This window comes from Moschus berezovskii, chromosome 4 (genome assembly GCF_049115385.1).
Source record: "Moschus berezovskii isolate FMDL1 chromosome 4, NW_MosBer_1.0, whole genome shotgun sequence".
In the NCBI taxonomy this organism is placed as follows: domain Eukaryota; kingdom Metazoa; phylum Chordata; class Mammalia; order Artiodactyla; family Moschidae; genus Moschus; species Moschus berezovskii.
The window spans coordinates 71397884-71412591 of record NC_142463.1 but is presented as its reverse complement, the minus strand read 5'-3'; the positions used below and the strand labels follow the sequence as shown (position 1 = coordinate 71412591).

The 14708-nt window shown below is 41.9% G+C and overlaps 1 protein-coding gene across 3 annotated transcripts in view; it reads left to right on the top strand.

Moving 5' to 3' along the window:
• The first annotated feature begins 824 nt into the window (after nt 1-824).
• The window catches only part of DIPK1A (divergent protein kinase domain 1A), a 126447-nt gene continuing 112563 nt past the window's right edge, over nt 825-14708 (top strand). The window contains exon 1 of one of the 3 annotated variants that reach the window (XM_055401355.2): nt 825-952. In XM_055401355.2, coding sequence (XP_055257330.1) covers nt 899-952 — 54 coding nt within the window. In that variant the 5' untranslated portion in view covers nt 825-898. Of the gene's footprint in view, nt 953-13167; nt 14317-14708 lie in introns of those variants that run through there. The other 2 variants (XM_088835503.1, XM_088835504.1) reach the window with 2 other exon arrangements.

The following is a 14708-nucleotide window of genomic DNA, read 5'->3' as shown; positions in this document are numbered from 1 at the left end:
AACTGAGTAGCTGTGCCACGTCCCGGGTCTCCTGACTTCAGAACTGTATTTAATTTAGTAATGTTTGTCTTTTTCTCTTTTGACTCAAGGTTCGTGGGTAGGGCCAGGAAAACTCTAAAGCTGTTGCAAAGCAATTCAAACCAAAAAGGTCAGACTTTAAAAAGTAATCAGGAAAAGCAAGTTTAAGGCTCTAAGAGTTTAAGGCTGGATGTGGGGGCAGGTTACATTCATCGAGGGGAGCCCCGTCTGCGTTGGCTCAGGGGATGCGCCAGTCGGTTGCTCCCGTGGCCGCACGGGCCACAGTACGCGACGGAGGAAAAAGCCGGTCCCCAGGGAAAGAGCCCCAGCTTTCCTTGAATTTCCACGCAACCCGCCCAGACACGTCCGGGCTGAAGGAGCAGAGTCCAAACGGAAAGTCAGACCTGCCGGGCGGGGTGGCGGGACGCGCGGCCACGGGAGTGGGTCGCCCGGAGCAGCCACTTAGGTCGGCGTGCTCGGAGAGCTGGGCTCCCCGGCCCTCCCCTCCAGGAGCCGAGCAAGCGACACCCCGGCTCCGCGGCGCCCCCTCCTTCCTCCGCACGCCTCCCCTTTAAGCGCGAGGCGCAGTTGGATTTGTGTCGGCCGAGCGAGGCGCGACTCCCCTTTATGGCGGAGCCGGCGGCGGCGGCTCTGACAGCCGCGGCAGCCGGGCGAGCAGAGCAGGAGGCCGGGCCTCGGGCCGCCGGCCGCCGTCGCCGCAGCGGTGCCGGGGGGAGCGCGGCGCGCGCCGCGACGGGGGCGGAGGAGTGGGCGGGCCCGGCCGGGCTGGGGGCGGGGAGGCGGGGGAAGGCGGGGAGCCGGGTCGCCGGCGCTCGGGTCCGCCTCTGACTGCGGCGCGGCGGGGCGATGTGTGATTACCATGGCGAGGAGTCTCTGTCCGGGGGCCTGGCTAAGGAAGCCCTGTTACCTCCAGGTAGGCCGGCGGCGAGCCCGCCGCGCGTCCGCTCTCTGCGCGGGACTTGCCCGCCTTCCTCCTCCCTCCCTGGGTCGGCGCCCGCCCGAACCCCGCCGCCCCCTGCCGTCCGGCACCTGGCGGCGCGCCCTCCCTCGCTGACCGGGCGCCGCAGCCTCCACCGCGGCGCTGTCCCGCCGCCCCCCAGCGTCCCGACCGGTCCGGGCTCGCCCTCGGCGCCTCGCATCCCGAGAGCCCCGGGACGTGAGCCGGGTGCGACCCCACGCCCCTCGCGTCTGGGGCTCCGCAGTCTGGGCTCGGGACGTGCCGCGGTCTTCTCCCTGGTCCATTGCTCTCCTCCCCCCTCCCTGGTGGGCCCCGCAGGGAGGTTCTCGGCTCAGTCCTGAGTCCTCAGTAGGTGGTAGGAAAGGTGGTGTGTCATTCCTCCATATTTTAGAAAATTATGACAAATTGTCACATCAGTGTTTTCTTCAAACCCTGGTGAAGCGGCATGTGCCTCGGGCTGAACCACTTGGTTCGATCTCCATCACACCCGTGATTTAAACGGCAGCAAGGGCTCAAGCGAGGCGGATGGATGTTTGCGTTTTAAAAGGAAGGGGACGATGTCTTGTGCGGATCACGAATACGCCGACAATGCAAATCTAATCTGTTATGTCATGTATACTATTCTCGTGTTAATTTTTCATAATTTCCCGTTCCACCCTCTATTCCGCTGCCAGTCTGTGTCTTCGAACCCTACTACAGCTTTCATGTACTGTTAGTCACTAGGGGGAACTAGTAGACACCATGAGTAGCTGAGCGCAAATCCATCACCCAAGTGGAAAAACAACTACAAATCAGTTCTTCGCGTGGGTCAGCAGTTCTGTCTGCATTCAGAGGACAGTATTCCTTTACTGCTTGCATTAAAATGCTTAAAGGTATCGATAGATTATTTTGGGGTGGGAATTCATACTTAGGTGGTGCTTTTATCAATTATTTTAAAAGTTGAGAAGAAACCGTCGTGGGGCAAGTAAATCTTTAATTTTTGTTTGGAAATTGCGTGTGTGAATCATTACTCTGCAATGAGTGATGTACTTCAAGTTGGAAGCTTGATTGACAGTCATGAAATGAAGAGTATAGGAGTGAAACATTGTTCTGAGCCTTTGTAGCAACTCCACCAGTAGTAATTGTGCCACGAGTAACAGAAGAGCAACCCAGTGTAGAATTCAATCCAGGCCAGATACCTCTTTGTAACCCTTTATGTGAAGAGGAAAAAAAGGAAAACAAACCACTTTCCAGGCTCTATTCTCAAAATTAGAGATATTTAAAATGTTTTTTTCTTAACTAAAACTGTCTAGCTCTTTTTTTTTTTTTTAGATTTTGTGGCACACTTTTAGACTTTGATTCATTTGGTTCTCAACGTTCTCCACGCATGTGGTTGTGACATTTTTTTGGCACCATTGCGTAAGAATTTTCAGATTGGCTGAGTTAAGGTTAGCTTTACAAATAGTTAGACTTCTGTTAATGGCAAACATTTAGTAATTCTGCCTTCCAGAATGTGTGCATCATTATCCATTACCAAATTAAGGTAAACTCAGGTCTTCAGCATTTCAAAAGGATTTGGGGGCATAGTTATATATTAGTAGGCTATTTCTATATAAAATAATGATTAAATAGAAAACTTTGTTGATTATAGTATTATATTTGTGATAAATTTTAGAACTTGGGAACCTGGAGTACTGGTGTTTTGGTAAACATTGTCTTGGTATTAGTATTTATTCTCTTTAGGAATTTTCTTGTTAGTTGTCCTTCACCGTACCTTTTCAGTTTAACCTGCTGAATAAAAAGGCCTTCACATTACTCAGTGTCATGCCTTCTTCTGTTCTCCATTGCTTAAATGCTTCGCCTTTTGTTTTTAATACTACTTCTACCGTTCGGGGCTTCCCTGGTGGCTCAGAAGGTAAAGAATGCCTGCAGTGTGGGAAACCTGGGTTTGATCCCTGAATTGGGAGGATTCCCTGGAGAAGGGAATGGCTACCCACTCCAGTATTCTTGCTTAGAGAATTCCATGGGCAGAGGAGCCTGGCGAGGTCTCACTTTTTTTTGTTTTTTTCTTCCACTAGGTGCTTCAACCTGTAAATTGTTTTGGGTGAAGTCAAAGAAAAATATTTTCATCTAAGACAGCTATCTATTCAGTTTCTCAGTCACTGAAAGTTGAATTAACATATACAATACTCCTTTCATTTTTAATTTTTATGATCTTTTAAACTTTATTTTATTTATTTTTGTTGTTTTTTGGCAGTGCCATGTGGCTTGCAGGATCTTAGTTCCCTGACCAGGCTTTGAGCATTGTGAGCATGGAGTCTTAAACACTGGACAGCCAGGGAAGTCCCTGATTTTCTTTAAAATCATGTTCCTTTGGGAACAGCATGAGGCATGAGGACAGAGCTGAGTTTTGCTCATTTGTGCATCTGGTTCATTATGACCTTGAAAAAAATTTTGTAACTTTCTGGTTCTATAGTTTCCATATCATAAAGTAAAAATTGTAGTTCTTAGCTGTGTAAGCACGTGAATGTAGTGAGGATAAGCTCAGTTTCAGTTCAGTCGCTCAGTCATGTCCGAATCTTTGTGACCCCATGGACTGCAGCATACCAGTCTTCCCTGTCCATCCCCAACTCCCAGAGCTTACTCAAACTCAGGTCCATCGAATCGGTGATGCCTTCCAACCATCTCATCCTCTGTCATCCCCTTCTCCCGCCTTCAATCTTTCCTAGCATCAGGTTCTTTTCAAATGAGTCAGTCCTTCGCATCAGGTAGCCAAAGTATTGGAGTTTCAACTTCAACATTAGTCCTTCCAATGGATATTCAGGACTGGTTTCCTTTAGGATGGACCTCCTTGGATCTCCTTCCAGTCCAAGAGACTCTCAAGAGTCTTCTTCAACACCACAATCCAAAAGCATCAATTCTTCAGCACTCAGCTTTCTTTACAGTCCAACTCTCACATCCATACATGACTACTGGAAAAACCATAGTCTTGACTAGACGGACCTTTGTCAGAAAAGTACTGTATCTGCTTTTTAATATGCTGTCTAGGTTGATCATAGTTTTCTTTCAAGGAGCAAGCGTCTTTTAATTTCGTGGCTGCAGTCATCATTTGCAGTGAATTCAGGGCTCCCCAAAATAAAAATCTGTCACTGTTTCCATCGTTTCCCCATCTATTTGCCATGAAGTGATGGGACTGGATGCCATGAGCTTAGTTTTCTGAATGTTGAGTTTTAACCCAACTTTTTCACTCTCCTCTTTCACTTTCATCAAGAGGCTCTAGTTTTTCTTCGCTTTCTGCCATAAGGGTGGTGTCGTCTGCACATCTGAGGTTATTGATATTTCTCCCGGCAATCTTGATTCCAGCTTGTGCTTCATCCAGCCCAGCGTCTCTCATGATGTATTCTGCATATAAGTTAAATAAGCAGGGTAACAATAGACAGCCTTGATGTTCTCCTTTTCCTATTTGGAACCAGTCTGTTGTTCCATGTCCAGTTCTAACTGTTGCTTCTTGACCTGCATACAGATTTCTCAGGCGGCAGGTAAGGTGGTCTGGTATTCCCATCTCTTAGTTTTCCACACAGTCAAAGGCTTTGGCATAGTCAATAAAGCAGAAGTAGATGTTTTTCTGGAACTCAGCTAGATGAAGTTAAGTCTATTTTGTGACATCTTAACTGCGTTTTTAATAGAAAAGCATGTGAACTTAAATGGTAAATTTACATGTAGGTAAATATGTTCAATTCTTTCAACCAAAGGTCCCTGACTTTCTATCATCCCCCCTTTTATTTGTTGAGCCTTTATTGATCTAGGGGCATGATATGGCTTAATTTTACTGACTTCATCATTTACTTAGTAAATATTTGTCAATGCCTTTCACATGCCAGAAACTCTGTGAGGGGGTTGGGATTCTACAGAAGCTAAATAAACACCCTTGTGACCCTCATGGAGCTTAAAGTCTAGTCAAGGAGACAAACATTAATCAAATAACCTTAGAAATAAAAGTGCTATGAATAAAAAGTGAAGGGAGAAAAGACTGCCTGAGAGGAAGAGAACAGTTTCTCTCTTTTTAAAAAGTATTTTACTATAGAAATTTTTATACATACATAAAGCAGAAAAGAATAATGTACTCTCAGGTACCTATCACTTGCCCTCAACAATTATTAGTATTTTGTTTCATCTCCCTTCCCCTGTGTCCTTTTTCCAACTAAAATATTTTGAAACAGATCCCATATATCACAAAATTTTATTTAAATGCCTCAGTATGAATTTCTAACAGAAATTTTTGACATAATCATAATACCATTATCATGCCTTAACAAAATTAACAGCAGTTTCTTACTTTCTCTCATTCTCCTACTTATGCATTATTCTGAGAGAGTGACTAGATTTGATTTGCCATGGGATGGATTTACTGTGATATGAGAGGGTGTCTTGGTACAAACAAAACGAAAAACTCTCCCCTTACCAGCTGATTCCTACCAGAAGTTCTTTGAAGGAAAACTTAATTCTCATTTCAGGTTTTGGGAGAAAGTCTTAGAAAATGTCTGGTGTAAGTAACATTTTCATGTAAATGTAATATTTTAGTTTAAAGTAAAGCTGTAATTAGTTAACAGATATATAAAAGATTTTGTTTTGTTTGGAGATAGGGTTAGGGGTGAAGAGCACTGAAGGAATTAAATTTAAAAGATAGGGGGACAAGGTAAAGGGCCCAGCAAGAAGAGAGGAAAGTTTCAGAGACCAACTTTGTATGCTTGCAGTTTTGCTGTTCCATCTTCAAGTGGGTGGAGTCCACAAGTAGTTCTGTTCTGAGGTGTTCAGGTCTTAGGACTTGCAAGTTTCTCTTCCTACTGCAGTTTACAGGAAAAAGTTTTAAGCAATTACCTATAAAGGAGCTTCATTCTCAGTATTTTCTTTAATCCAAATGTCACTGTGATAATTGATAATGTTTCTAGAAACTGTAAAATGTTTCTAGAAACAGTGAACTTCACTGGTGGCTCAAATGGTAGAGTCCACCTGCAAAGTAGGAAACCTGTGTTTGACGCCTGGGTTGGGAAGATCCTCAGGAGTAGGAGATGGAAACCGACTCCAGTATTCTTGCCTGGAGAATTCCATGGACAGAGGAGCCTACAGTCCATTGGGTTGCAGAGCCGGACATGACTGAGCAACCAACACTTTCTAGAAACTGTAGTATTATGCAATTGATGTTTTCAGCTATAATATGGCTTAAGTAGGCATTTATGGACTAATGTGGGGACCTAATTACTTTTTACAGTCTTGTTTATGTAGGAAAGGAGATTCTTCTGCTTGTGAAGAGAAAAACTGATAATGGTATATATCCATGTAGTAGAATATTGTTCAACAATAAAGAGGAATGAAGAATTGATTTATGTTATAGCATGGATGAACCTTGAAACCATTAAATATGAAGCCACTCATAAAAGACCACATATTCTGGGGTTCTATTTATATGAAGTAACTAGCAAAGGCAAATCTATAAAGACAGCAGATAGATTAGTTCTTGCCTAGGCCTGGGAGGGTTGTGGGGAAATGGATATGAAGTTTCTTTTGGGGTAAAGGAAATATTCTAAAATTGATGCTGTGCACAACTCTGTGAATATACTAAGATCCACTGAATTGTATACTTTAAATGAATAAATTGTATGGTATGTGAATTATATCTCAATAAATCTGTAAAAAACGAAATTCAGTTTATCCCATTGATGTGGTCCTTCTCACTGCTGCTTATTATAGATTCCACCCATGCCGGCTTTTTGGTGTAGAGAGTACTTCGTCCAGAGGACTGGTGCAGGCACACTGTTTGCCTGTGCGGCCTCTCTGTGAACCAAGAGGGCTTGTGATCTGCTTGAAGTAGATATAGCTCACCAGCATTTACCTGAGCAAACAGCAGCTCAGGACAAGGCAGCATTCCCAGAGCACATTAAGTTCTATCCTTCCTGGCTATTTTGTTGAAAGCTTACCTGAGAATTAGTATTTCAAAGAGTCGGTCACGACTGAGCGACAGAACGGAACGGAACGGACTAGGTATATGTTGTGGCACATTGAACAGAGTAGAATCCTGCCTCTGAGAACAGGATCTGTAGGTGTGTTCATGTTCACTAGTTTGGACCATTTTTAGGCAGTGTTTTTCTTCCACACACCATTGTGATGGTACTCTTTGGGGCCTGCATGATGACCCAAGTTGACGCCTGTGTTTGTCTCTTTTTAGCAGTGTGTTTTCTACAAATTAGGATCCACTTTGTTTAGCGTTTGCTCATAGCCTGAGTGGGACTGATAACACAACAGCCCTGTAATTCATTGGTTTTACTTTATAATACCTTCCTTCTTCTCACTGTCATTAAGTCCTGGAAGAATGAAAGTTAAGACAACTTAAGCTAATTCTCTATACTTAGGTTAGACACATTTTCCATTCCAGTCATTCTGCCTAGTGCCCTATTACATATAAAAGGCTGCTGGAATGTTAATGCATTTGAAGTCTGAGATACTTGGGTACTTCTGAAGGTTTTTCAAGTCCTTTAAATTGCAAAAATTTTAAATTTCTTAAGGTAGCCTCTTAAAAATAACTTGCAGTTTCAATGTGTTCAGTAGGGCTGTTATGAATGGATGGATAAATGGCATGTTCTAATGAGGATGTCAGCACTTTAACATTTCTGATACCTACCTGGCTCCTTGATTTACACATTAGTAATAGTCTTCAAACGTGACTGCTGTCGATGATTTGGTTCTTTTTTGACTTCATGTGTATATTTTTGCAGAATTTTGTGTCTTGTAGGGTTCCTGATATGGTTTAGTTGATAATAGTGACAATGTTTACAAATACTGGAGTAAGAATAATATGGCTTCTTGCTCATTTTCAACTCCCAGGATTATTTTAAATCTAAGGGTTATAAAAGCAAGTATTGTTTCCTATTCTCCCAAGGGAGAAGGACTGTAGGTGGTGTGGTTCATCAGATCTTTTATACCTGCTTTACAGGGTTAAACTTTTGCCTTTGCCTGAAACTGAATCTCCATAACTATGATTAACTTTCTAAAACTAGTGAATATACAGGGAGCATATGCATCCCATAATGTCTTAAATTCAAGCGTAGAATTATAATGCAGCCTTTTGATATTATTATTAGTCACTATAATAAACTCAAAGAAATGGTGAATTCTCAGGCAGATTTCATAGTCACACACTTTCAGGCAGTAAAAGGGTTTCTTCATTGTTATCGTCCCAGTACCTCAGCTTTTCATCTTAATGTTTTGTATTCTTTATAGAAGTTTTCTTTTTTTACAGTTTTCATTTTAATGTTTCATTCCTTAAAGTTGCTTTGAAAAACAATACTATACTATTCTGTTAAATACCATCTTTTGACACTGACTGGAACGATAAATGTTACACATTTTTAACATATTTAGTTCTAGACATTTAAATATTTTGTGAATAATTTTTCTTTAAAACCCTTTAATCTACAATGCATATGGGTTTAGAAAAACCAGAATACTGCAAAATGAATGTGTTTAAAAGACCCAAAATACTAGTCAATGAATTTTTCTTTAGAAATAGTAGGGGATTTTTTTGATGATTATTTAGTGAAATTAAATAATATCTGTTTTAGGGATGATCATGGTGTTGTGGATTTTTTTTTCCTTTTGTTTTTTTATTGTGGTCAAAAACACACAGCACAAAGTTTACCATCTCAACCATTTTTAAGATTATAGTACAGTACTGTTAACATATGCACATTTTTCGGCAACACATCTGTAGAACTTGTAATCTTGCAAAACTGAAATTCTGTGCCTATTGAATAAGAGCTCCCCTTTTTCCCCTCCACACCATCCAGGTAACCACATTCTACTTTCTTTTTCTATGTGTTTGACTTCTTTAGATTTGTGTAAGTAGAGTCATGCAGTATTTTTTGTGTGTGTGTGACTGGCTTATTTTACTTGAATATCCTCAAGATTTATTCATCTGGTAGTGTATGATAGGATATCTTTGTTTTCAAAGGTTGAATACTATTCCACTGTATGTGTATACCACCTTTTTTATCCACTCATCAGTTGATGGACATTTGGGTTACTTCCACTTCTTGGCTATTGTAAATAATGCCTTAGGGAACATGGGAGTGCTAACATAATATCTCTTTGAGATATTCTTTCAATTCTTTTGTATATATACCCAGAAGTGGGATTGCCACGTCACTGGGCACTTCTGATTTAAAAATTTTGAGGAACGTCTGTACAATTTTATATAGTGGCTATATCATTTTATATTCCCATCAACAATGCACAAGGACTCCAGTTTTTCCCACATCCTTGTCAGCATTTGTTATTTTGTTTTTTGTTTGTTTGTTTACTGGGCCAGCCATCCTAACGGGTTTGAAGTAATGTCTCATTGTGGTTTGGATTTGCATTTCCCTGATGATTAATGATGTTGAGAATCTTTTCATGTGCTTCTTGACCATTTGCATGTCTTGTTTAGAAAAGGTTTCTTCTCTTTTTTTTAAGGCTTTATTTAATTTAATTAATTTATTTGGCTGCATCAGATTTAATAGTTTTGGCATGCAGGATCTTGGTTGCAGTGCATGGACTCTAGCTGAGGCAAGCAGGCTCAGTAATTGTGGTGCTTGGGTTTAGTTGCCCCATAGCATGTGGGATCTTAGTTCTCCAACTAGGGGTGGAAACTTAATCCCCTGAATTGCAAGTCGGATTCTTAATCATTGTACCACCAGGGAAGTCCTGAAAAAGTTTCTTTTTGATTTATTGTTTCAGAATGATGTTTATTCAGCAGGGTTATGTTATTGTAAGCAGTACTACCCTTCCTTTCCTAAGAAGGAGAAGGAGAAAGAGGGAGTGATGTTCAAATGTTTAGAGAGAGTGAGAAAGCAAACAATTATTGGACACTGTTAGCAATTGATTAGTAGAGGCATAGGTATGAGGATATTCTTTGCACTTTTCTCCTAAATTTTCTGAAGATTTAAGCACTTGCAAAATAAAAGGTTACATTTCCAAAATAACAAGAGACACGGGTTTGATCTCTGGGTCAGGAAGATCCCCTGGAGTAGGTAATTACAACCCATTCCAGTATTCTTGCCTGGAAAATTCCATGGACAGAGGAGCCTGGTGAGCTACAGGCCATAGGGTCTCAAAGAGTCAGACATGACTGAGCACAAACACACACACACACGAAATAAAATGTTGGGAGAAAATAAATTAGACTGGACTTCATAATAATTGCATCTGACCAGAAATGAATGAACTCTATCCAAAGTTACATTAAGGGTTAAGAAAATGAGATTTGATAGAGCATGTTTGAAGTCAGTGATTGAAGAAAGCGTGTTAGTTTTCCAGTGGTCCTATAACAAATTGCCACAGATTTAGCATCTTAAAACAACATGCATTTATTAGTACTTGTACCTCACACTTTTGAAGGTTAGATGCCCCAGCACCGTGTGACCCAGCTGGTTCTCTGCTCCAGGCTGAAAATCAAGCCCTCACTAGGGCTTCCCTGGTGGCTCAGAGGTTAAAGCGTCTGCCTCCAATGCGGGAGACCTGGGTTCGATCCCTGGGTCGTGAAGATCCCCTGGAGAAGGAAACAGTAACCCACTCCAGTATTCTTGCCTGGAGAATCCCATGGACGGAGAAGCCTGGTAGGCTACAGTCCATGGGGTCGCATAGAGTTGGACACGACTGAGTGACGGAACGGAGGGCTTCCCTGGTAGCTCAGATGGTAAAGAATCTGCCTGCAATACAGGAGACCTGGGTTTGATCCCTGGGTGGGGAAGATTCCCTGGAGAAGGGAATGGTAATCCACTCCAGTATTCTTGCCTGGAGAATTCCATGGACAGAGGAGCCTGGCCAGCTACATTACAGTCAGACATGGGGTCAGACATGACTAAACGACTAACACACACACACACAGAGTTGAGTTTCTTGCTGGAGCTCTGGTAAAGAATTGACTTCTAGGCTCTTAGAGATTGTTTTCAGAATTCAGTTGCATGCTGTGGTAGGATTGAGGGCTCCATTTCCTTGCTGGCTGTTGACTGTGGGTTGTTCTCGGTTTCAAAAGGCTGCCTACATTAATCGGCTCATGGCTTCCTTTCTCCATCTTCAAAGCCAGCAACGGTGGGTGGAGGCCTTTGCATGTTTTCAATCTCTCTGACTTCCTCTTCTGCCTCAGCCTTTTTCTACCTTTCTCTGCCTCATATCTCTGACTGCTGCCTTTAAGGGTTCATATGATTACATTGGGTTCACCTGATAATTCAAGATACTATCTCTACTTTAAGTCTCTTTACAGCAGTATCTAGATTAGTGCTGATTAAGTAATCAGGGGGTGGAAACCTTGGGAGACTTAGAATTCTGTCTAACATAGAAAACACAACTGAAAATTCTGACAGTTTAAAAAAAAATCAATCGTTTCCTAAAGTATTTTGTTTTCCTTCCATTACTATTAGGTTTTAAGATGTTGCCATAAGAAATTTTATGAGTTACCATTGTATTTATCATTCCAGCAATTACTTTGAGAGGAATCTTGGATACTTATTAAAGGAAGGAAAATATAAATAGCTACTGAACAACCACATGTGGCAATACTTGTTTTTACAATAGATACTATTAAATCTTTTGTAGCCTTGTACAAGCTAAAAAGTAGAAAAGTATCACTTTATGAACTCTAAGAAAAGGTTCTTTAAAATGTAACTTAATATATTACCGTATGTAGAATAGATAGCTAATAGAAAGTTGCTGTATAACACTGGGAGCTCAATGCAATATTCTGTGACAACCTAGAGGGGTGGGTGAGGTGGGGGGAGGTACACGGGGGAGGGGACATATGTATACTTATGGCTGATTCACGTTGTTGTATAGCAGAAGCCAATACAATATTGTAAAGCAATTATCCTCCAATTAAAAATAAATTTTAAAAATGTAACCTATGTCTTTCTGTTTATTACCTAACAGTTGTTCTTTACTCCTTAAAGAAAAAAATGCTTGTTTTGTAATATCAGCTTATTAGATTTTCAGTCACATCTGACCCAGTATAACTAAATTCATACCCAGTGAAGGCAGAGCCTACTTATTACTCCAGTCTTGTCCTTTATCCTGAGCATATAGTACTCAGGATGATACAGTATAGTACACATATTGAGAAATATTCTGTAATCACTCTTGAGATATTGAACTCCAATGGCTCACGCTAAGCTCACACTGCTGTTTCACATTCTTACTGTTTACTCTTTACCACCTCCATCATATCATCTTCGCCATTGTCATTATAACAGGCTCTGCCACCCCCTTGTCTTCCAATCTGCCAACCTCCTCTGGCTTCCCTCCTTTCCCTATTCAGTCAGGATCAGATGTTCTGTCATGTCAGCTGCGCTTCTTTGCCCACTCACTACCTCTTTGCTTCTCTAACTTTCCTTTCTTCTTGTCCTGATATTCTCCCTTTCCTTTTAATCTAGTCTTTTCTTTAGGCCCTGTTGTCCTCAGGATTCCAACCTTCTCAGCTTCTCACTTTGTAGTCTCCTTGTGTCCCTTCACATGGCTTCCACGACAACCCAAATAGTGATGGGTCTCGACTGTGTATCATCAGCCCACACGTCCCCACCTCAAACTTCTGATTTGCATCCCGCTGCTTGTTTGATATCTACCTCTAGTTAGTGCTTCATGTTCAACATGTCCCAAGCTAGAGCCCTGGCCCCAAATTGCTTCTTTACTCATTTCAGTTAGTGATACCCTCCAGTTACTCAGGAGATAAATATACCCAAGTCCTTCTAGACTCTTCCTCTCTCCTTATCCTCATGTTTAATCCCTCAACAATTCCACTAGGGAATCTCCTAAATAGCTTTTGATTGCATCGTCTTTCTTTTTTTTAAATACACAGTGTTATCAACTGTAGTCACCATGTTTTACCTTAGATCCTCAGACCTTATTCATTGTGCAGTTTAAGGTTTTTACTGGCCTTTTACTGATCCCTCTCTATTTTCCCCACCTCTCAGCCTCTGGTAGCCATTATTCTACTATCTGTTTCTATGAGTTTGACTTAAAATTTTTTTTAGATTCTATGTATAAATGATATTATGCAGTATTTGTCTTTCTGTCTGGCTTATTTCACTTAGAATAATGCCCTCAGGGTTCATCTGTGTTGCAAATGGCAGTATTTCTTTCTCATGGCTGAATAAGTTTCCAGTGTGTGTGTGTATGTTTGCACGTCTGCCGTGTTTTCTTATCCATTTATCCTCCAGTGGACACTTTGGATACTGAGGTTATTTCCATGTCATGGCTATTATGAATAATGCGGCACTGAACACAAGAGTGGAGCTATCTCTTTGAGATCCTATTTTCATTTCCTTTGGCTATATACCCAGAAGTAGGAATGCTGGTGGTTCTGTTTTTAGTTTTTGCAGAACCTCCATATTTTCCATAGTGATTAAGCCAGTTTACATTCCCACCAGCAGTGCACAAGGGTTCCTTTTTCTCCACATCCTCACCAACATAGTTGTCTCTTGTCTGATGATAGCCATTCTAACGGGTATGAAGTGATAGTTCATTGTGCTCTTGATTTGCATTTCTCTGATGATTAGTGATAGTACCTTTTCATATACCTGTTGGCCATTTGTTTCCTGCCAGTACCCTGATTCTCTCCTTTTGTCTCATTAGGCCCACCATAATAGCCTCCAGAAGGGCCTTCCTGCCACCTTTACTCCTATAGGATCCACCCCCCCACTTTCCTTCCAGATCAGTCTCTTCCAAAATGCCAGTCTGATCTAATCCCCCTCCTACCAGTGAAGTCCTTCTGTGATTTACCATTGACTTCAGTGGACCATTACCTTCACTGGCTTCCCTGATAACTCAGTTGGTAATGTATCCGCCTGCAATGCAGGAGACCCCAGTTCAATTCCTGGGTCGGAAAGATCCCCTGGAGAAGGGATAGACTACCCCCTCCAGTATTCTGGTGCAGAGCATTCCATGGACTGTATAGTCCATGAGGTCGCAAAGAGTCAGACACTACCGAGCGACTTTCACTTTCAGTGAGCTAAGCAGAGTTCTGAGCCCTTTTTTCTGGTCCCTTCCTGGCTTGCCATTTCATTCCGGCCACCACCATCTCATGAACTGTTTACTCTAGCAATTCTGACACATCTTGCTCTCCTCCACATGTCACCTGTCTACCCCACCATTTCCTCCTCTTTGCCCTAGAATGCCCTTCCTAAATTTCCCTGCATCCCTCTTTACCTGGTTTATTCTCAGTTTTCTACTTGTCCTTTAGGTTTGAACTCAGAGAGGAAGTGAGCTTTCAGAAATTTCTCCCAAAACCTCACACGGCAACCTTTTTTGTGCCCCGCAATGTGAGTACCTGATATCTGGCAGACACTTCTCTTACAGAACTTATGATATTGAATTGTCATCAGTGCTTTTTATTTCTTTCTTCTGAACCCCAGACCGTGATCTCCCTGAGATGGAGATGTCAGTTTCCTCTCTTTATCTTTTGTGCCTAGCCCAAAGCAGATGTTCAGAAAATGTTTGTTGAATGACTGAATCCACACAAACGTGTGTAAACATAGGTGAGCTTATGATGCAAGTCATGTTTCCCCTTCCACTTCTTACCCCGAGCTCTACTCTCAGAAGGTAGCCTCTTTGAATCACTTATCTTTTTGGATTTCCTGGTGACCACACTTCTAACTTCTAGAGCAGTGTGTCTAAAGGGAACTGCATACACCCCACACCCTAGGAGGTACTT